Here is a 24644-nt window from a genome sequence, read left to right as displayed (position 1 = left end):
CAAGATGTAGACTTCAAGAATTCAGTTGCTCCTTAACAATACTCGAAAGGACTCATAGTAGCCACAACGTATTCTGTGACGATCAAGTTCAAACTCATCGATTATCAATCTTTTTGTGCAATCGGACAGTCTGTCTCTAAACATTATTCCATATGAATGATTGTATTCAATCAGAAGTGTTGGTTATTTTTGGAAAATTCTGGAATTAATTGTTGCTGAACCAGCGTCTCAATTTTTGCAGAACATAGAGACAAAAAAGGTTTCACACCACTGATATTGGCTGCGACTGCCGGGCATGAGAAGGTAGTGGAGATCCTATTGAACCATGGCGCAGATATAGAGGCTCAATCGGAACGTACCAAGGATACTCCCCTTTCTCTGGCGTGTAGCGGAGGAAGGTACGAGGTGGTCGAGCTACTGCTGAACCGATCCGCCAACAAAGAGCATCGCAATGTCTCGGACTACACGCCGCTTAGTCTAGCAGCTTCAGGAGGCTACGTCAATATTATCAAACTTTTGCTTAGCCATGGAGCCGAAATTAATTCCCGAACCGGGTCCAAGCTGGGCATTTCCCCCCTAATGCTTGCTGCCATGAATGGACATACGGGTAATTCACTTTCTTTTGACACGATGCTATTTCTGGTACTGCCGTTGTGTAGAAGAGCGTAAAAAATGTTGATTGACTTCCCAATTTTTAGCTGCGGTAAAGCTACTACTGGATATGGGTAGTGATATCAACGCTCAGATTGAGACGAATCGTAACACTGCATTGACCCTTGCTTGCTTCCAAGGAAGACACGAGGTTGTCAGTCTTCTGCTTGATCGTAAAGCCAATGTAGAGCATCGAGCAAAGGTAATCTTTAATACGCACAAGCATAATTACTAATAATGCTATCACTTTTACCCTATGCTCCAACGTATTCAGTTGATGATTCATGATGAACGATCCAATAGGATATTTCGACGATTGGCTAAGACGCGAATAAAAGATTTTAGCCAACAATTCGGTTTGGTTAACGAATCGAGATATCAATTTGATCGTGGATGGAACTATTCAAGGAGTCTTTGTAGAACTTTTTCTGCCTATTGAGATGATTTCGTTTTTCTTAACGAAACTGTTGTTGAAACAAATTACCTATTTGAGTGTTCCAAATTTTCATCACAGGCGATGGTAGTATCACGTTGAGAGATTTTAGTAGATGTTACGTATTCACATGATCATCGGACTTTTCTAGTGGAAGGTTCACTCCGTATTGGAGTCTGTTGGCAATTTAAGGAAGAAAAGAACATACCTAATAAAAGAATACTTATTTTCGTTCCTGAATGTTTTATTCTTTCTTATAATTGACTCACTAATCATTATATGCAAGTAACATTCAAGCTTGAATAAACATGTGCCATACAACAACTCCATTACCGATAACTCAGCGTTTTCTGTTTAATGCTCACTGCAAACAAATTTCAGTCTCCTACATCTACATCAATATTGCACAGTGCATACCGAGTGCAGGAAACAGGCAATGCCGTTCTCAATCAAGCAACATTGAACTTCGCCCTGCAGTTACATATTTATAAAAGTCTATTCCCATGACATAAAGCAAAATAGAATTTAAAAAAGTTCTGCAAAGTGAAAATTTTTAGAAAGTTGTGGCACCTGCAACTGAACTGATTACTCATATCACGTGTCGCAGCTAGTTGACAATTGTCTTCCTATAATAATCAATGAAATAGACATTCCGAAACTTATCTTTATCAGCTGTTGACAAATGCAATACATGCACTTTTCAGATATATAGTAGAGCATCAGATAAATCACAAAATATTTACTGCGACACCAGGTTCATTCTAATCGGTTTCTAGTCACTTCTTCCAAATACCCGCAAATACTACACTATTGCTATTGCCTGTAATCTGCCCTAGTCGAGCTCTTCATGTTTACATAAACTTTATCTGCAAATAAATACATGCACTTTTAAGTAAATAGATAAATAATAACAAGAACAATAACATAGTGGTAATAGTAACAATAACAATATTTGTATTCAACATAATACAAAGCGCACTTGACAAAGATCTAAGGATTATGTAATATGAAGGGCACTAATGATTTTCGGGTGACATGATCTGGCTTTTCCAGAAAATAGGTACATGGTTAGCTAAAGAACCTAACTCTATCACTAACACCAGTGACATTTTTAAAATTAGTATTTTATGATGTTTTCGTGGTTATACTGTTTTTGACCTGACGGTACATCTGATGTTTCCTTAAAATAAACTATGCGATCTGATCTGGATGAAAAATAATTTTGACAACAATATCTGTATGGTTTACGAGTCATTGCATAATTATTTTTAGACGGGATTGACACCGTTGATGGAGGCTGCCAGTGGCGGATATGTAGAAGTAGGGCGAGTCCTACTCACTAAGGGTGCGGACGTAAATGCTACTCCAGTACCCTCTTCTCGAGATACTGCACTCACCATCGCAGCTGACAAGGGTCACTGCCGATTTGTAGAATTACTACTCTCTCGGTAAGTGAAAATATCAGACTTTACAGATTACAATTGTTTGTCATCAAACAACTCTAAATTTTAATACCTCCACAAATATATATATATATATATACACACACATATATATATATATCTTATATGTATATATATACATGTTGTGAAGGAAAGTTTGACGAAACATTTTAAAAGTGTTGCTTAGTTTTAAATATTTATCCTAAGCGCACGATTGAGAGGGAGAGGATGCGATTTCAATTAATCAAATACAAATTGCAAATTACAAATATAACTTGTAATTAAGTCGAAATAAATTATAAATTATATAGGTTTTCTTTTTGTTTTATTTTTTAGAAAAACATATAATTTAATTTAGATTTGATGTGCTAACTATAATTAAGTTTATATATGATAAAGTATGTCTTACATAAAGATACAAATATGATTTGTATTTTACTTTGTCCTAATTGAAGGACACGAACGTAATATAATTACAAATTTAATTAGGCAGTGCCCAATACTGCCTTTGGGAAACATTTCCAAGGGTTCCGTATTTGGCTAAGCGTAAGTCAAATATTACTTGAAGTGTCGGAATAAATTACACTTTATGACTAATTCCCAGTAGAAATTCCTATTTATTATTAGTTGAATTATTTCATGTTTTGTTACGAACTAGGCAGCTCAGCATGTGGTTAAAGTAATTATTAAACAATGATCATTCTGTCCTTAGAGGGACGCAAGTGGAAGTTAAAAATAAAAAAGGTAACAGTCCTTTATGGCTCGCGGCGAATGGAGGTCATCTCAATGTTGTTGATCTACTTCATCATGCGGGTGCAGACATTGATTCGCAGGATAACCGAAAGGTAAGACACCTAAAATACTACAGTGCTTCCAAGCACTCCAGTCGTGCTTTCTTGATTAAAATTGATACTTGTGAATGTGATTTCAGGTATCTTGTTTGATGGCAGCATTTCGCAAAGGTCACATAAAAGTGGTGAAATGGATGGTAAATCATGTAACCCAATTCCCAAGTGATCAGGAGATGACAAGGTATATAGCAACCGTCAGTGATAAAGAGCTGCTAGAGAAATGTCAAGAATGCGTAAAAATAATCCGAGCTGCCAAGGAGACACAGGCTGCGAAGGCGAATAAAAATGCAACTATACTTTTGGAAGAGCTCGACATGGAGAAAACGAGAGAGGAGTCGAAGAAAGCAGCTGCGGCACGTAGACGCGAACGAAAAAAGAAAAAGAAACTTGAGAAAAAAGAGGAGAAACGAAAACTTCATGAAGAGAATAAGAAAAACGAAACGATTTACGAAGACAAAGAAGATGGTAGTAAAAAATCAGGAGATGAAGAAGGAGATAGAGGTGAGGATAGCGAAAGGGAGGGTGGAGATAATTGCGAAAGGATGGAACATGTACCTTCTCCGGTAAACAGAAGTCCCGAAGATCCTGATAAAGAGGAAGGGGACAGCGGTATTGATGCCAATAGTCAAGGTAGCTGTAGCAGTAACGATGTCAAAGCTAGAGAGAAGAAGAAGGATAAGAAAAAGAAGAAAAGTAGTAGCCCAAGCAATAACGAAAAAGAATTGTCGCCTCACAGATCCCCGAAGGCACTTCTAGCGCCTAGTTCAAATATACCCCACAATTCAATCACGCCAACAAAGTCGCAGAGTAGTAACTTTGACAAGTAAGCCAAATCCGTTCTCACAGCTTAAATATACATTTTTATCGTAAATTTACTCTACGTCTATTCCCTATGTTTGCAAAGATGTGTGGTTGCGTTTGTAAATAGCTGTAACAGATGATGCAGAGACTTTAGTAGAGGCTTGTATGGGTCAATGTAACTAACACAAATATTCACGTAATAAGCAGCCACAGATATCCTATAAGTTTTTCGTGGAAATCAAATTTAAGATTATTTATATTTGGAACGGTCCAGCTTGTGGAAATTAAGTAAATACGGTCCTTGTTCCTTGATGTCGTAAAAAATTATGGCCCGCAGCAAGTCAGAATTGTACTGATAGACACATGAGTCAATTTTCCAATATGCAACGGGTTACAAATAACACCCGAAGTTGCGCTTGAATCGCAAGTTATGTTGGTTTTGCGCATGCGAAAGACCAGATGTGGCGTACTAATTGGAAAGTTTCTTCAATTTTGTACATTTCATCTTTCAGTACTTGAGGGAAAAATAATTTGGCCGTATATTTTAGTTTTCCATTCAAACAAAGTCGAAGCAGATATAATAGGTTGAAAAGAGTCACTGCATGATCTCATCCATGCTACAGTATATCTATCATATATCAAAAATAGTGAAAGTGTGGATGCTTACAATTTTTACAATTATCATTTGTAACAGAATTGAAAAAATACCACCTATTCATTTCGAAATATTCTAATTTATGTACATATGAAGACCAGAAATATTTTTCCTTCAAAGTTCTGTGTTACAATGATCACAAATGCGAGAAAGTTGGGTCGGTCACAATTGAGCTACCTCCATAACGTTATTTCTTATTTTTTTACCAGTTTGAATGTGTCCTATTGTATCTAACCAAAAACTCAAGAGAAACGTGTGGAAAGTGAAAAACTAATTGTACTCTAAAACGAAAGTAATTAGGTTTAACGAAAAGTTTTTTTTTTTTGCAGAAGAGTATCATCAAATGATATTGGTGGAATGCCTAGCACTTCTCCATCTGTGTCCAATACAAGGGCAGCCACAGCAGCGGCGGTTAGTTCGAGTGAGCGAAAACTCAAAGGGCAACTTGTATTTGAGTCATCAAGGCATCCAGCCGATAGGGAAGATTTCGAAGCCACTGGTAACGAGACGTACATGCCGGGCAAGGGGAAAAAGTCTTACAGTATTCAGTATGATAACGACAGTCTTAATACCTCTATCAAGTCTAATAATTCTACCAGCCCCAAACAGGGTGGGAAACGGGATGAAGGCTGGAAAGAAGTTGTTCGAAAGTAAGCACAAGATTGTTATAAATTGACCATTTATTTTTTTTACCTCAACTTGAAGCGAAAAAAGAATTTTTTATTAGCCAAATATTTTCGATCGTTTTGTTTTTGTTTATTACTAAAATATGGTTGCTCTTATTTAACAGGGGACAATCTGATGACTCTGGAAGATTTATGAACTCACCGTTCCGTTCGAAGAAAGTCTCTGTCCCTTTGAATGCCATTAGTAGGGTAATTGGTAGAGGGGGCAGTAACATAAACGCCATTCGCGGTGCAACTGGAGCGCACATCGAAGTCGAGAAGCAGAGTAAAGGCCAGGGTGAAAGAATTATAACGATAAAGTAAGTAAATTATCTGTGAAATTTTCGATAAATGAACTTGGATGTGAGTGACTTACTATAGTCTTGGATATTTATAAGATTGTGGAACGAGCTTTTGATGATGCAAAATAAATGAATGCGTAGACTGGCATTCTTTTTCCATGAGAACTGCAGAAAGCATTAAACATGCGTCTAAAGACGGATACTTCACGAGTCGAATTTCATTTGACATTATAAAACCCTTGAAAGACCTAGTATCATTTCAAATCTTTGTTTCAGGGGATCATCCGACGCTACGAAGCAAGCACACTCGCTGATAGCTACATTGATCAAGGACCCCGACGTTGACATACTGCAGATGCTACCAAAAACTAAGCTCAATGTCACTCCCTCGTCTTGGGATAAAACTATTCCTGCTCTCACGGTAAGTTATTTATTTTTTAACAATTTCACTTTTCTATTAATTTTGGAGTTGTAAGAGTACGGCGTGGCGAGGCGTTCGAAAATTTTGCGATTGTTTTGCATAAGAATATAAATACGATGATTGTCGTCAAAATTGTCTGCACAGGCATAATTGATCACAAGTTTTATTTTTTCATAGGCTACAAAAACAAAAGTAGGACCAACAAATAAACCTCCTAGTCTGGTTTGCAACGTTGGAGGATCGCAGATAAACAAAGCTGGCTACATGCCAGGAGTAGCATCTGTTGGCCAATTGTTACCGTCCCTTCGACCATCATCTACTGTGAAAATTGCTGGAGCCTTTCCTGCTTCCATACCACGAGCAACTGCACCAAGACTAGTCGCAGCAGGTATGAAGCAATTGATATGCTTGAATTCGTATATTCGGATTGATCAACTTCTTGGAGTTTAAAATTCATAAAAAGATGATATACGTATTCTAGGAATACAAGTCGACCATTGTGAAAAAGCTAGGTTTTTAAAAGAGTTATTCTTTTCGGCGTTTTTTTTTTTTTTTTTTTTTTTTTTTTTTTTTTTTTTTTTTTTTTCTTTTCTTTTCTTTTCTTTTCTTTTCTAACTAGTTTTCTGTGACAGAAAAAGAACAAAAATCATGAAATGGTGAGACTGAATTTAGCTAACAATTGAAAAAGTCGAACCGTTTTCAGAAACCGAAACAGTTTTTACCATTCAAGTTTCACTGCATAAATTTTGACAAATTGATCACTTATTAGCACGTTACTTGAGAGATACAATATACCCAAATACAGATGAACTGTATTGCATTTGTCGTAAATATTTAACCCTTACCGGTCTTTGAAATTTTTTTCAACTTTTTAGTTTCAAATCCTAGAACTTTACTATCTATGTCATTGGGTTGGTGACGAAGATGACACTACTTTCGAGCCGATATATCGGCCTTCCGGTCCTGTAGGGGTTAATTATAAATTTGAAATGAAACTCCACGGAAAAAATTTATGTAATTTGTGGAATTGAAATGACTTATGAAAATTTTGAAAAAATTAAGCTTTTTCAAAATTCATAGCAGCATTGTACTTTCGATACTAAAAGTCAGTTTTATTTCTGGGCAATTCGTTATAAATCTTCAACGTTAACGAAATCGTACGCTAAGCTTTAAGGGAATATCTTGATGTGTTGACACAGAAATGGTTTCAAATTGCAGCGAAACCTGAGTCTAGTTAACGTAGCATTCTAGTGTAAAATAGAATAATAGCTTTTCGGCTCTTCTTAAGTTCACCAGCCTACTTATGTGAATTATTAATTTCAATTTGTTGTTGATAAAATCAAAAACTTGAAAATTCTCCAATTAGAAAAGAAAAATTCCTCAAAATGGAAAGAAAAAAAAATTTGATACTAGAGAAATTATTTTTATCCATTATTTGAAAACTATTTTGTTTTGTAGCTGAAAAACGAGCACAAGCCGTTGCGGCGGCTCAATTAGCTTCGTCGACTAATACAAAGACAACAATGTCATATACAAGCGCAATTATGACTGCAGGGAGAGCAACAAAGATCGTAACAACAAGTACAACGCAAACATTCGCCGCAAAACTATCGGAAATCACTGCCTCGGCACATACATCTTCTACAATTATGCCATCGTTGCAATCCATTGCACATAAACAAAAACCATCCCAAGCAGCTACTGGAATTACGGTGATGTCGTCAACGGCGCCGACGACTCCTCAGACATCTCCGCAACAAACTTTACCGAGCACATCACCGAAACACTGCCGACCACTGCCTACGCTTTCCGCGCCGCCGACAATGCCATCTCATTATCCAGGAAAAATTCCTTTTTCACCTGGTCCCAACGGAACTCTGCCTTCCATGGGTCAAGGAACGTCGAGCGGGTCAGAGAACACTGTCGTCTCAACATCGGCAAGCTCTGTACGAGTGACGCCTTCACCTCCATCGGTGACGCAACCTTCGACAATGCAACAGCAGCAACAACAACCCCAACAGCAACAGCAGCAGCAGCAGATACGCAGTTCCACCCCGATCGCACCTTCCATGCAAGAACAACAGCAGCAATCGTCCAACACACCTCTCGAGTACTCATTGTTCAATGACACCTTTACTAAAGTTACTCAACAATCTATGTGGGGAGGCCGGGACAACGAATCCCAGAAAGGAATGAATTTTGCAACTGTTGCTGGTGGCGGCGTAACAGTCAACACTTCCGGTTCATCCAACAATAAGTTTATCGACAGCATTCCTCCTCAGGTTAGTATTGAATATCTTACAAAATCTGAATTGACAGTGTCCATTGTTTACAATGTTTATAATGTTTATACGCAAATTAAAGACCACTGTAATATCTGAAACAGGATCCTTTTTTCTTTAATCGAGCTGACTTTATTACTTGATAGAATAAAATACAATCTATAGCTGTAATAAAAAGGGAAATTTTTCGGCAGATATTATTAAAAAAATGTCTAAATCTACCTCGAAATCAAAGGTAAAAGAATGAAGCTGATCAAACAAAAGATTGTTACATCTTTTGTACATTGGTGGGTCGTATTGTGGGTATATTACTCATGTCATACGATTTCGGAAATATTACAATTTCTCAAACAGTGAACCTTTAATCATTATTAGAGACATTAGCTAACAATTATCCATTATTTGTAGTTTTAAAAATTCGGGGAGGTATCTGTTGTATGGCAAGGATTTTCAATACTTATGTTTCTTATTACAATGAAAATTTTAGCCTTACCTCTTTCGGTTATGCTTGCTCACCATCTTGTAGAATCGACTCTATTTTCCGCAATTCAAATTCTAGAATTTTGTCAATTTAGTTCATCAGAAAACAGAATCTCCAGGTTGACTGAGGATTTTTCATACTACATATACTATCAGCTTTCACTGTCATTTTTAATTCGGTTGTTGATCGAAGGATCCTTTTTTTCAATCCTCTGATTTCGACATCAATTAATAAATAGATGAAAATATCAAAATTCACAAACTTTCAAACCTTACAAAAAATTATTCTAGTTTGATTTCGGAAATTAGGACACGTCTTTTGGAACATGTGTTGCGTTTTCCTTCCGTACACGGGATATCACCGTGTAGGTAAGTAAGAAAGTTAATGGCAATTTTCATTTTTTATTCCAGGTGGATGCGTCCAAAGCTCCAGGATACAGAGGCACGACTGTCTGTTCGCCGGTGTCCAGTAAATCAAGCAGCGGGGGCAACAGCACCTCGGGGACTAGCATTGGAAGTGGAGTGTCGCCTTCGGCAGTACACAACCCTATCCAACCGCCGAGTATCGTTCAATACCAGTCATCGAATTATAACGAAGCACAGCTCCCTTCGAAAGCACCTGGAAGTCTGGCGGTAGCGCGTCCGGTCATGCCTCAGCAAAATATTGAAATGGGAGGTGGTATGACGCAATTCAACAGGCCAGTTTTTCAGGGTGATATGAACTCGAGGAACAACGCGCCTCACCAGCCACAGCACGTTATGCCATCAGCTTCGCAGCAGACTCTGGACGTTGGATTATTCAAGGGAAACAATGCTGGGTTCGAGCATCCCAACGTGAATTCGAACCTGTTGAAAATGGTGCCGAACAACGAGGCTCAACCTGGTCACCCAATGATGCCTTTTCACCCTCACATACAGAGCTTCACGCAAACGATGCCGCAATCTGCATCGGTAAACACCACCGTCAGCATGTCGAGGCTAAACCCTAGAGCACCGGATTTTTCAAGCTCTCTCCATATCAGCAACAAACCACAAGTACCAATGTTCAATGCTGGTGCCGGAATTCATCCAAACATGTTTGCCGCAGTACCTGCACCACCTCCGTCAGCCCTGCAGTCCACAAACTTGGCGATGCTTGGCAATTATCCTTTGGGAAAATATCAGACCCAGACAAGGGGAACCCCGAACGCGAATATATCGACAAACGGTCAAACCCGGTGGCCCTTTGCACCGCCGCAGCACAACAGCTATCCTCCTCATCAGGACCCGATGATGGGTCAAATAGGATTTTCCAATCACTTGGCAAATATGGGCGGTCAGCCTGGAGGTATCGACTTGATAACGGGCCTTGAAAACGGAGGTTCACCGGCGATGTCTCCGTCCTCGCCTGCACAGGTACAGCAAGAAATGAATCAGCTGAAAATCGAAGATCGGAAGGTGCCACGGCCGATTGGTACTGAAAGAGCTTGGAAAAATTATACAACGGGGATGGGACCGGGAGGTGATGCAGATTCTATGAACTGGATGCTTAATAATGAAAAATTAGTTGGATCTTGGGCTAATCTTACTCCAGGAATGGACAGAAATCAAATGTTTCGCTCAAATACTGCATACAATCGTATGTCCAACGTTGACGTCGAACTTCATCAAATGATGGAATCCACTTTCCAAGTATGTCTTACTATTTTCTTTGTTCACTTGGTTAAAACAATATTGCAGTACCCTTGAAATAACAAATTTCCTGCTCCTGATTGAACTGTTCGAAGGCAAAGAATTTGATGCGGTGCAGAAACAAAAACAAATATCGCCATAAATTTAACCAGCGACTAGGTATTTGTAAATCTGACATTACGGACGAATAGGACCACAACCTGAATCAAAAATTGGAAATATATAAAAACTGTTTTAAAGACATTCAGCAATTTTATTTGCACCAATTATACTAAACATGAATGCAATAACGTCTGTGTTATGTAACAGAAATGAATCTGAGGAAATTCGAATAATACGTGCTAAAATATCAACGATTTGCAGATATATTTTATAAATGAAAGATTTAAAATGATCAAACTTTGGTGTTGCTGATCTGATTCTCGATATTTTTGGTTTATTTAATTCACTATAAAGATCTGCAAAGATCGCCTGATAAATGTTTAACAAAAGATTATCTCCAGAGTGGGTAAAAATATATTTGTTTAAGGGGGTATTCTAGTGTAGAGGCATGAATTTGAGGTGTTTTTTGAAGTGCTATAAACAAAAAACAAAAAATATTTTTACCATCCATTTTTTTATCAGGCGTTTATTATTATTTCACGATTACAAAAAAAAAAAAACAAGTCAAAAAATACAAAATTGAAAGTGCTATGAGTTGTTGAAGTGGGGGGTACAAAAAAAATGGCGCGCCAATGTTGTCACGATTGCAAGCATTTTCAAAATCAGAAAAAAAAAAAAAAAAAGATTAATAATCGACATAAATGCAGCTATCGTACTAACTAAAAAAAAGTCGAAAAAAAATTTTTTTTTGCCAAATTACGGCTGTCCGAAAAAATAATACGTTTTTTTTGACTTTTTTGGACGTTTCTGAATTTTTTAAAAATAGTAAAAATTATTATTTCGTTATAATAATAGTTCGTGCGATAGAGACATGTATTGAGAAGATTCTCACCAAATTTCAAGTAAATCGGTTCAATAGAACTTGAGAAATCATGTCAACCGTTTTGAAAAATGTAGTTTTGAGAAAAACGCGTTTAAAGTTTCGAGTAAAATTCGTTCCAGCCGAGCCAGTATTGAAGACGTGTCACTAAAATAGCTATATCTCTGAAAATAATTGAAATTTTGACTTGTCCTTTTAAGGACACTTTCTTGAAAGGTTAAGCTTTGAAAATAAAAAAAAAAAAAAAAAAATGGATTTTTTCAAATTTCTACACTAGAATACCCCCTTAAGTACGGTGGAACAAATGGCTATCACTGTAATGTAAGATTTTCTCGATTTTTTCCGTAACATTTTGTAGCGATCTGGTCAGAGAGCAAAATGAGCCCACAAATATTTGAATTGGCTCAAAAACAGTCAAGTTAAATAATTTTTAATGTTCCAATTATCAAATCTTTTCTCAACTTGTTGATATCTCAGATTATATTTTTTTAATTTTTTCAGATTCAATATTATTACATAGTAATAAGAATGTCTTTTCGTTTGTGATGCGCATCACCGGTATAAATGACTTTGCCAAAGATTTTTTCAATGGTTTTTTTTCCCTAACTAGAGATTTGGATTGTGCTATGTTCCATGCAGTCTTATTTTCTGTATCAATTCTCTCATCCTCATACGAAAAGTGGTATTCGAATTTTGAATCCTTTTTATTTGTCAAAAATACTACAGGCATGTATTTGATCGATCACCATTGGGTATGATATTTGATATAATGAAACGCTTTGTAGCTTTCTCGGGTTGAATTCTCGATTGTAGGGGCTATAGTAAAGGGATTGGGGGGGGGGGGGGTTGAGATGAAAGCATACGAAGTGGAGAGGGGGCGATCTTAGTCTGCAATACATGGTTTTCTAATTGATGCATTCCAGTTCATTTTTCTGTGTTCAATATTAATATCATGAAAACGCTGAGAAGAAATCTTTTCCTGCATGCATGGCTAGCCTTGCCAGTTGTTTCTTTGGATGGTTTAGAATAATGAAACTTTAACAAAGACTACTTGTTTAAATAATTTTTAATTTTTTCCCCAAATATTTTGCCTTTCTGGGGGGCAGCGAGGGGGGGAGGGGGGGCACCATGGACTACATGAGGGAGAGGGGTCCAAAAGTCTTAAAAATAGAGCTAAGCAGTTTATGGACAACCCCTTATTACCAGTTTTTCCAAATTTCTTTAGGTAGAATGCCACACAGTGTACTATTTTCATACAAAATCACATACATATATTGCTTAGATCTAGTCACAGGTAAAAAAATGACTTGGTGGGATTTAAATCTTTGTAATTTCTCAACACGTTTCAGAATTCATATTCAATTCTTGAATTGTAAAGAAGTTGAGAAAAAATGGAGTATTAATTCTGAAAAAGTTGGTGAACTTCTAAATCCACTTTTTATGGTCACAAATCCACGGTAACGTGCATAGTAAAAGATCTATCATTTGTGAAAACGTGAAAAGTAGCTCATCTCAAACTCTCAATTGTCGCTGCATTTTTATCTATACGTAATATGGATCATTGATTACTTGTACCTTAGTTTCAACTTGATTGGGGTCGAGATAGTTTTCTAACGTTTTAAATCAATTTTCATACAAAAATAAATCTGTGGCCTTGTTAAGACTTTAGTAAACAACAAAATATCCTATCATTATTCTCCTGCTAAGCGATTGATATTCACTATCAAGAAGCTTAAAAGAGCAATGAATAGGCGAAGAGTTGAAAATTTCTCCCATATACCATGTTGTGGCAAGAATAAAGATTCTTTGAAATAGTCTTTGTTCAAGAAAGATTGAAAACTTCTGTGCCTTTAACACGTGTCCAATGCATTATAGGGTCATATGGATAATCCGCCACCATTTCCTAACGGAAGTACTACTGCACTTTCTATGATGCCAAGTCTGGCTATGTTACCCGGCCAGTTTGGTGCTGCCGGATTACCTGAAATACCTCCGAATGAATCTGCTAAGATGGAACCACCTGCTTGGGGGATGCCCGACTCTGTGCAAGATAAACAGCATACGGTGAGAATCCTGAAAGCGATAGAATGGTCCATATTGTATATTTTAACCGTGGATGGTATTGTTAATTAGAAATAATTTGCTTATTTGCTGTCCTAGGGGTGGAACAAATGGGCGCATTAAATCTTGAAAGCCTTTCGTCGATACCTCGTCTCAAAGAACATGTGGGCTGACAGTACTGGGATATGGAGTAGAAGTAGATTTGAGAAAAAAAAAGAAAAAAGAAAATCCTGGCATGCATTGAGCGATGTTTCTAGTTAACTACATAAAATTACAATACTACCTATATTCATTGACACACAGATCCATATTACTTGTCATGCTAGGTGATAAGATGGTAAATCCTTACTTCAATTTATTGCTATTATCAACTATACTTATTCGATACCAATAATTAATAAATATGGCGTATGTGAACTAACGATGGACCGCGATCAGGATTCGTTTAAACGGCGTTCAATGCGACGGTCGTAACGTCAGTTAAATGAGAAAAATGGAAAAAATGAAGAAAGAAAAATACTAAAAATAAAATAAATGAAATAAAAATACGATTGTTGTCCCACGATAGTTGCATGCTCCGTACGTGCTAATTGATAATGATATGCTGATGATGGTGACTGTTTCATTCTGTCATTGGGACGGTTTACCTATCTGTCTAACTTTATAAACTACGATACTTGCCAGGCTCGTCACAAAAAAGTAAAAGAAAAAAAAATATATTGAAATATATATTATTATGTTGCCTTTGGCTTCTCTAGTAGCAATTGTGTGCACAACGGCTCTTTATCAGTGATTGACTGTTTCATCATGATCAGTAAATAACCTTTTTTGATTTATTTATGTTGAAAGTACCTATATGATTATCTATTACTATTCGCTATAAGAATGATATAATAACTATTTGAAATAATATGAATATACCATGATTATGTAAATAATTAATTTGTGGTGGAATTCCAATTACTTCCATACCGCGAAAAAAGTGAAAATCAAAAAAAAAAAAAAAAAAACTGACGAATGAAAAAAATAACCAAATTGAAGAACAATCCCCTTTTAAAGCATAAAAATAAATGTCAAAAAAATCGACGAGTGGTTGGGAGAGGCTTGGAACAAAAGTAGACTATTTTTGCTTCCACACAATTACAGGATAAGTCGTTCAATTACGTATCATTTGAAATAATTATTTTGCTGAACAATATTGAAAGGGGCACGGGAAAGAAAATGCACCAATTAACCATCAAATATATTTGGTTATCTGCTCCGGTATCACTGAAATACCATTGAATCGCCGGGATATATTATTGAAGGTCTAGATTCGTAACTAATTTTTAAGACTCTAGCAAAAGTGTGTTTCTTGCGAAAAACTGATATGAAGATGGGACAACGAACATTGAGTTTATCATTGCTACTTGACAAATGATTCTATGGGAAGTATGCTTATGAAAATATGTTCTCTGCATTAAACACAGAACTTCACGAGACTTACGATATATATACATGATATAGCATTAATAATACCAACATATAAAGTGCTTGGCGGAACACTACTTTTACATATATCTTCCATCTGGCTCCACGAATTACCAAATACGATGTTTTCATTTTATTTAGCAACGTCCTAATTTTAAGAGAATATGTTCGTAATATTTTCAGGTGACAATGCGTAATGTCTGTTTCTGCTGCTGACAAAATTATTACCGATTTGGGTAGTACATAGGGTAGTACACGATTTGTATTCCGTTCAAGATTGAATTGATCATTTTATGTGGATACTGAAAATTTGATCTTTATCCAACTTATACTGTACCCATTACTATTGCTTTTCTGAAAAAAATGTCATTTAATTGTTAAAACAATGTTGTTGTATCGAATAACGCTGTAACTATGTTTCTTTTGTATTATAAAAAATTTCAGTAAACTTCAATTAAATAAGCAATTTCTACAATCTTGCTTATCATCAATAGTTGAGAGAATTGCCGAAATAACTTTTACTCACTGAATCGTGTAATAGTCTTGAAAAATCTAAATGTTAAAAAAATGCAACTGAAATTATTGCATTTCATAATAATTACGAAAAATAGACAGGAGTGTAACAATTCATTTATAAAAACAGTCTCTACTACGAAACGACCGACATTTACAAAAAAGAAACCAACTTGTTGCAATTCACTAGGTGAGAGAATCTACCACTCGGAGAAAGATTGCCTTTGACTTATATGGAATGAATACAAAAACCTACGCAGTTTTGGGGCTATACACTTTTTAGAGGCATTTTTTACGAATATCATAAGCGTTGAATTTTATTTTATTTTGTCGCGACAGGTATTCAAAATGTTGGTACTCACGGACATTTTATATTAACAACTTAATCATGTAGGTACTAAATATTGTTTATCGTTGAAATCGGCAATCTATCGCAAAATTAAAATACAACCTAAATTGTTACACATTTCTAGTACCATTATTGTTGTACGTAAAGTTTATTACAATTTTAATATAAATAGAACGTCAGCTGCTACAGTCACAGTATGATGCGTAAAACATGCTATGGAACTTTATATACACATTTGGGTGTTTCAAGAAAAAAAAAAATTCTTTCTCGAACCACCCAAATACACATGAATATAAACGACATTCGTTTTTAATTGTACAGCTATAAACGACGTTAGCAAATATTTCAGCAAGTGTTCGATACTGCCCGACGTCTGTACCATGTAATTCAAACGAACCCCGCGTATTCGTTTATAATAATTAATAATTTTATCGATCACGCGATTTTAGTTCCGGTTCTGTATTAGGTGGAAAATTTTATTTATCTTTAAAGGTATAGACCAGTATGATTTGAATCTCATTTCAAATTTGTTTTATGACAATTGCGATATATGATACAGAGCTATTATATGACATATAACAATAAAGCAAATCTATATATATATATATATGTCACAATTGAATTTGATTCAAGGGCTCTATGCTAATATTATACATTTTTAAACTCTCGTCGTGACATCATTCAGACACAATACGTATCATGTCTACGAGTATGTTGATTACAACGCAGAAGAAATAATTAATTGTACGAAATCTCCGTCGAGTTAGTCACTATTGCGTATTATGTTTAGAGAAAATTAAGTATTTCCCATAAAATTCCACAAACGCATTTTAACGATTTTTTTTTATCACCCGCCAAAAATATGTGTTATTTTACAATTATATCTTCCGATTATATCGCGTTACCGGTCACGAAGTAACGTGGAGACCAATATTTTCAACGTGTTTGCGCTTATTATTTTGTGTATAACGAAATATCCAGTCGCGAGAGTGAACTTTCTGACTCTTGAATACGTGATTGTTTTATTATCTCCGTCGTACAATTCAGCCGATACGTGGAAACTAATTGTTCTTAGCTATGTTTCGCGAAATAACGTATTTCGTTTAATTTCAATACTTCGAACAACTACATGTTTGTCGTCATTACATTTCTTAAGCGATATTTATCCCTGATTGTATTTCTACTACATAACATCAAAATACAGAATGCTTTGCTCCGTTTTCGTTGGTGTAGATGGTACAAGCAATGAGTGGGATGTGCGGTACCCTTTTCTATTCGATTTACAGCGAGTCTTGGAAAATATTTAGATATTCTGTAAATGTTTAATTCCAGTATCTTGTATTTGTATCAAGATCATTTTTATTTGTACTTTTATCTAAATCAGAAGACACGTACACATACACACGGTTCGTTCGATGCTCGCTTTTAAGCCAGGTATCAGACTATCAAGTAATTATCTTGCACGCAGTAAGTGTACTTTCTTGCGTTGACCGAAGATCACTAAAGATATGAAATCATGCCAGTATCTGCTATGGGCGATATTCAGATAAATGTTCAATTAAAAAAAGTTTCATGACATAGAAAAATTTGACTTCAAAAAACATTTTAATAATCAATGTTAACATGCTTATTGTATGTTTCCCGTCCATACAATTTGTTTTCGTAAAGAAGTGAAATAGCTTGATGGTTAACAATTAGGCTGCAAATTGAATATGAGGCTGAAGGTAGTAACGTAATGTAACGAAACATAAGGGAAAAATCATTATTGCGCAATTTTAAATATAAGGGTATGTTTTGCTTATCATGGTTTACTAAATTTCAGGTATTCCTAAAGGTAGGAAGTAACGATTTTTTTTCTAAAAATGCATCGTTATACGTTGGTAACCTAATCTTCGTAATTGAATAACAAGCTTTGTTCTCTACGCTACAAGTAGAGAACTACTTGTTTTATGACATTTTACTGGTCGTTAAAATTTCACATCAATAGAAGAAGTTCAGAGTTCTACTAACATTCTTATAGGGTGTCCGGAAAACTGCAGACATACTTTCCCAAATAGGGATATAATATTATATCGAAGGCTGAAGAACAAGAGGGTGTAGCCCACGAAAAATTTGTAAACGGCTGATCACAATATACCAGTAATAGAAATCCAAAAAATTAGATATTCCGCACTTGGAGGACAACTTAATTAATTATGCGCGATCCTATTCAATAATTTATTTGCGACAAATCGTTAAAAACAAACGGAATTTTCTTCTTTAATTCAATTAATGGTAAGTATTATACTGAATCTCTCTATCTAATAAAAAAGTTTCAAACAAATGAACGTAGAAAGATTATAATAACAATAGTAAAAAAAGATTATAATAACAATAGTATACGCATGAAGTTGGCGGTGGGGTGAGATCCCGAAAACAAAACAAAAAGCATCTAGCAAACCCTTTGACAGCTGTCATCGGCTGTTTATGACAGTCTTTGACAAATATCTTTATAGGTATCTGTTTCTGACGCGCAAAAAATGAACATGCAAACGAAAATTATCAAGATGATTCCCGACGGGAATTGTCTTTTTCGCGCGTCGGCGTATCGTGTATACGGCACTCAAGATCGACACGCAGAGGTGAGACTGAGTATCGTTTCAAATATAGTGGATAATTGGTCTAGATTTGCGGGTTTTATTACAGGTAATGAGTCAAACGGTGCCGTGATTAGGTCACCTGGTGATTACAAATCACATATGAATAAAAATGGAATATACGGGGGAGAAGCAGAATTAGCTGTAGCTGCGGACATTTTTAAGATATGTTTAATCGTGTATCGCGAAGAACAAATTCATCCACACCGGATCGGATCACAAAATGAAACACAATTCTCGCTACTCTTCACCGGCGACGGAGACAGTGGACACTTTGATGTCTTGCAGAACCAAAATAAAATTCAGATAGTGAGTAAAAAGTATGGAAAGTAACAATCAAATAATAGTAAATCTAAATATATCACCAAACAGTCAAAAGGACAGCCAGGATTTACGATGACAATGGAGAAAGAAGGAGTTTCAAGCAGCAGACAAGGCGATGAAGATGGTGGATGGTCGGAAGTATCACAAAAGAAAGAGGAAAATAAAATTGTAAGTGCGAAGAACCAAATAAGCCATAGAATAATATCCATCAAATATTCGTCTAACCAGGCAAGAGGACGACCATGATGGATGTTGACCACAAGAAAAAGAGGTGTTTTACGGAGTGAACAGCAACATAAATATAGAGAAAGAAAAATATAAAGAAGGTGATTTTGTAGAATAACGGGCAGAGCGGTAGCAAAAATAATTCAGCAAGTCAAGGAGATAGATCGATATCAATAGAGAAGGAACATCAATTTTCAACCAACGAATGGAAGCTTAGATTGATGAAAAAAAGAAAAGTAAGCACAGAAGGACTTGAAGTGGACAGCAAGTGCAGACCTGTCATCAAATCAACATGAAGGAATTCGCCTGTCTACTAGACAATGCGTAAGGAAATAGTGAGGCGCAAAGCGCCGAACAACGAGGCGCGCTCTCTCTCCCTTCATCGTAAAACTAACCAACCTGGGGCTTCCGTCGGTCCTTTTGGACGATGCGCGCTTTTGTTTCTCACCTACAGTTCGCGATCTAGGAGTCCTCTTCGATTCCAAACTTTCACGGTTATCCATAATTAATGGACACTCTAACCGAGTACATTGTGTGCTGCGGCAGCTTTCGGCCTCTCGTCGGCTTTTTTCAGGCTCACCTTCCTACCTGCGTGCTCTTTTCACCAGTCGTAACCTTACTACCTACGGCAAATCCAGGCGGGAAAGATGTGATTTTGTCATTCCCCGTTTTGCCACTGATTGTTATCTGCGATGTTTTTCTGTTTCTGTTGTTCATTTTTGGGAATCGCTGCCCTCAAATCTACGTGAATCTTGCACACTCTCTCTTTTCAGGTCTTCTACGAGAATACTTGTTTCAGACAGAGCTCGATCGCTCATCATAGGACCTTAGTTTCGTTAGCGCCTTGTAGACGTAGTTCAGACGTAATTTATTTGAATTTAGTTTAGCCTTAGTCAGGGCCGAATTACTTAGCACGCCAAGCTGTCTGGGGGGCGCCCGGTGTCTGAGGTTTTATTTTTAAGTTTTTTTTTTTTTTTTTGGTTTAAAAATTTGTACAAGTTTAAAATTTTTTGAATTAAATCAGCAACTCACGCAATCAGTTCAATACGAAAATACCCTTATAATCTATTAAATAGACAAGAAGCAGGAAGATCAATGTGAGAATGATTCAATGATTCGACTGCCCCTTAACTACACAGAGCGCAGCTAGTTACATAAAAATGTAACCCAGCTTCTCAAGTACCTGGGACTTAATTGATTTTGTATAAAATGCTTTCAATTCCTCAAAAATCCAATAACCTTATGGAAACTAAGCTCTATACTGAAAAATTCCATGTTAACAGCAACTTGCAAACCTAAAATACACACGGGAATGCGAGTGATTATTTTGAGTCAAACGAGCTTTCTGTCATTGATATATCATTTTAAAAATATATAAAACATGACAACCTGTATAACCTAAGAATCTGGAAAAACCGAATTCAGTGTTGTTGACCGTTTGCGTCGGCCCCGTGTACTTCCATTAAAGTATTAAACACCTATTTCGAAATGACATGAAGAAAATAGTATTTTTATTTATCATACTAGGGGCTTCGCCCCTGCGCGCTTCGCGCGCCAACCCCATCTCGGCGCTACGCGCCTCGGGCACTCGGCGCTTCGCGCCTCGTTGTTCGGCGCTTCGCGCCTCACTATTTCCTTACGCATTGTCTAGTAGACAGGCGAATTCCTTCATGTTGATTTAATGACAGGTCCTACACTTGCTGTCCACTTCAATTCCTTCTGTGCTTACTTTTCTTTTTTTCATCAATCTAAGCTTCCATTCGTTGGTTGAAAATTGGTGTTCCTTCTCTATTGATATCTATCTACTCCTTGACTTGCTGAATTATTTTTGCTACCGCTCTGCCCGTTATTCTCCAAAATCACCTTCTTTACATTATTTTTTTCTCTGTATTTATGTTGCTGTTCACTCCGTAAAACAGCTCTTTCTCTTGTGGTCAACATCAATCATGGTCGTCCTCTTGCCTGGTTATAGGAATATTTGTTTATTATTATTCTCTGGCTTATTTGGTTCTTCGCACTTAAAATTTTATTTTCCTTTTTCCTTTGTGATACTTCCGACCATCCACCATCTTCATCGCCTTGTCTGCTGGTTGAAACTCCTCCTTTCTGTTCGTTGGTTGAAAAGCCAGTATGATATTTTTTGTTCGCTTCCCTATATTTTCGCTGCTGTTCCCGTCGTCTAATTTTTCGCTCTTCTATGTCCATCACATTGGTTGGTCGTCCTCTCGATTTATTTTCCGAATCAATCATCGCAATCGATTCTTCTAATTCTTCGACACCCTTCGTTGAATTATTTTTACTGCCGCTCTGCCGGTTATTCTCCAAAATCACCTTGTTTATATTATTTTTTTCTCTATATTTGCGTTGATGTTCATTCCGCAAAACACCTCTTTCTCTTGTGGTCAACATCGATCCTGGTCGTCCTCTTTCCTGGTTATACGAATATTTGATGGATATTATTCTATGGCTTATTTGGTTCTTCGCACTTACAATTTTATTTTCCTCTTTCTTTTGTGATACTTCCGACCATCCACCATCTTCATCGCCTCGTCTGCTGCTTGAAACTCCTCCTTTTTCCATTGTCATCGTAAATCCTGGCTGTCCTTTTGACTGTTTGGTGATATATTTAGATTTACTATTATTTGATTGTTACTTTTCATACTTATTACTCACTATCTGAATTTTATTTTGGTTCTGCAAGACATCAAAGTGTCCACTGTCTCCGTCGCCGGTGAAGAGTAGCGAGAATTGTGTTTCATTTTGTGATCCGATTCGGTGTGGATGAATTTGTTCTTCGCGATACACGATTAAACATATCTTATAAATATCCGCAGCTGCATATATTGCATTTTTATTCATATGTGATTTGTAATAACCAGGTGACCTAATCACAGCACCGTTTGACTCATTACCTGTAATAAAACCCGCAATTGTAGACCAATTATCCACTATATTTGAAACGATACTCAGTCTCACCTCTGCGTGTCGATCTTGAGTGCCGTATACACAATACGCCAACGCGCGTATAAGACAATTCCTGTCGGGAATCATCTTGATAATTTTCGTTTGCATGTTCATTTTTTGCGCGTCAGAAACAGATACCTATAAAGATATTTGTCAAAGACTGTCATAAACAGCCGATGACAGCTGTCAAAGGGTTTGCTAGATGCTTTTTGTTTTGTTTTCGGGATCTCACCCCACCGCCAACTTCATGCGTATACTATTGTTATTATAATCTTTTTTTACTATTGTTATTATAATCTTTTTCTACGTTCATTTGTTTGAAACTTTTTTATTAGATAGAGAGATTCTTTTCGTTATCTATAATTTTAGGTTTTAGGATCGATTTGGCGTATATCGTGATTCGGCCCTGGCCTTAGTTGTAGTCATAAGTTTGCTTTATTATACATGTCGCTCATTTTTCTCTTGAGTATTTGCTTTTTTTAATCATATTGTTTTTCATATGTTGCTACCTCCGACATGTATGTATGTATGTTTTTTTCGGTTTCTTTCTACTTTTGATTACGTTTGTAATCATATCCAATATTGTTATGGATAAATAAAAATGCTGTTTTATTCTATTCTCTCAATGACTCAACCGATGAAGAACATGAAAGGGTTGAGAAACTTGAAAACTCGTGCATTAGATATATAATATCACTCTATGTCATAGGCAACTTGGCTAGTTCACAGTTAGATCTACGCGCTTTTATACCTACTTGCTTGTCATTTTGTTTTCAATGTGCCCCAAGAAAGATCTCCATCTTATATCTTGGAGCTCTTTACTAGATTTCTACTAGGTAGGCTACTGCTGTATTTCGCATTTCAAATCATCGCGCAGTTACATTTTTGCCACCGGTAGTCTATTTCTTGCATTCTTTTCCGCCTGAAGTGCAATCATGATCGCCGACTATCAACGCATTAAAGACCAAATCATTTACTCACCTGTTTTCTAAACATGGTTCTTCTGCTTAGAATTATGCTGTCGTCATAAATATATCGCTATTCAATATTGTTATATTTTTATCTATTTCTATTTTATATTATTTTATATCATACTATGTATTACTTTATTTCGTTTATTCTTTGTTTACTTATATTTGGTTTTGTGAACACCGCTATTAACAGTAATAGTCTCAAGGTATAATGAGGGCATAAACAAACACACAATCAATCAATCTTTCTTCTGTTATAACCATTATTTTATGGGTTAATTGATATTCAAATATACTCGCTCATTGCGGGGTTTCAGTTCTTTTGGACGTTGAGTACGTCTTTTATAGACGGCCATCGTCAAAAAAAATGCACCCTTGGCGAAGCAAGACGTTTGAAATCGGAAAAACTGAGGCTGCGTTCCACCTACAAAGCGTTACCCCGATTTTTTTCAATTTTCGACGGTCACGTCATTCTGGCTGTAACCGGCCGATTGAAACATGGAAAAATTGAGCTCACATTCTACCACAAAAGCGTATCCTACAAATATAAAAAATAATTATGAGTATACGCCCTCCTGACGGTAAGGCAGCGAAATTGCTGTGATTCAAGCTCTCATGGCAGAATAGTTGTCGCACGTCAGAATCCGTGGACTATACCCTTTTGGTCCGTGGCCGTCAATAAAATTATTTTTTTTCAAAATATTCGCAAAGTTCGAGATATCTGCAACAGTTGTACCAATTTAATTAGGATCTCATTTTCATTCCACTCCAAAAATTTCATGATATTCACCTAAATGTTTAGTTTTTGAAACAAACAAACAAGAACAATTCATTTTTTGGAGTTCGCTTACACATTGCGCAGAAAGTAAAAAAAACGTGTTCTTTTGGCGCTTTCTGAAGATCTACTTCAAAATAGATTTCATATTCGGTTATAGAACTTTTTTACACAAAAAATACACTGGATCGTATATTTTCTCCGCGTCAGGAAGTGCTGAACATTTGAAGATAAAATTCCAATTCAAAAAACTCGTCAAATTCATGATCGTGTTTCTCGAAAACGGCAAGGGTTAAAGACCTGAACATTGAAGGATTCCCATATCCCGGTGTACACTGCAACCACAGCGCTACATTTCAACCCAATCATAATTTTTTATTTTTACCTTAAAAACTTGAGTGAAGGTTCCAGGATCAGAGCATGTATGTACAGAAACCGCGGTGGATACTTATCGATATAAGGCCGCCAAAGTATTTGGGTCAGGCGAGAAAATGGTGAACAATCGTTTGGCACGTCGGTAACGTACCGACAGGCGCTGTGTAGATCCTAACCCACTCGGGATCTCTGCCCACGATCGTACCGACCAGTTTCACTTGGGAAAATTCAATTAAACCTCTTTATATTTTTTATTCTTACTAGGGGCTTCGCCCCTGCGCGCTTCGCGCGCCAACCCCATCTCGGCGCTACGCGCCTCGGGCACTCGGCGCTGCGCGCCTCGTT

The 24644-nt window shown here is 36.6% G+C and overlaps 1 protein-coding gene across 8 annotated transcripts in view; it reads left to right on the top strand.

The window, feature by feature from the left end:
- The window catches only part of LOC124303636 (ankyrin repeat domain-containing protein 17), a 46993-nt gene extending 32238 nt beyond the window's left edge, over positions 1-14755 (top strand). For 7 of the 8 annotated variants that reach the window (XM_046761102.1, XM_046761104.1, XM_046761100.1 and 4 more), the window contains 13 exons: positions 242-607; positions 699-853; positions 2357-2532; positions 3239-3371; positions 3458-4200; positions 5163-5483; positions 5624-5818; positions 6077-6221; positions 6399-6609; positions 7680-8503; positions 9395-10654; positions 13512-13700; positions 13797-14755. In XM_046761102.1, the coding sequence (XP_046617058.1) occupies positions 242-607; positions 699-853; positions 2357-2532; positions 3239-3371; positions 3458-4200; positions 5163-5483; positions 5624-5818; positions 6077-6221; positions 6399-6609; positions 7680-8503; positions 9395-10654; positions 13512-13700; positions 13797-13820 (4742 nt within the window). In that variant the 3' untranslated portion in view covers positions 13821-14755. The remainder of the gene's footprint in view (positions 1-241; positions 608-698; positions 854-2356; positions 2533-3238; positions 3372-3457; positions 4201-5162; positions 5484-5623; positions 5819-6076; positions 6222-6398; positions 6610-7679; positions 8504-9394; positions 10655-13511; positions 13701-13796) is intronic. The other variant, XM_046761103.1, reaches the window with a different exon arrangement.
- Positions 14756-24644: the final 9889 nt, after the last annotated feature.

Source organism: Neodiprion virginianus, chromosome 4, assembly GCF_021901495.1.
Source record: "Neodiprion virginianus isolate iyNeoVirg1 chromosome 4, iyNeoVirg1.1, whole genome shotgun sequence".
In the NCBI taxonomy this organism is placed as follows: Eukaryota; Metazoa; Arthropoda; class Insecta; order Hymenoptera; family Diprionidae; genus Neodiprion; species Neodiprion virginianus.
Note: the sequence above shows the minus strand (reverse complement) of the source record. Positions and strands in the feature narration are given on the sequence as shown.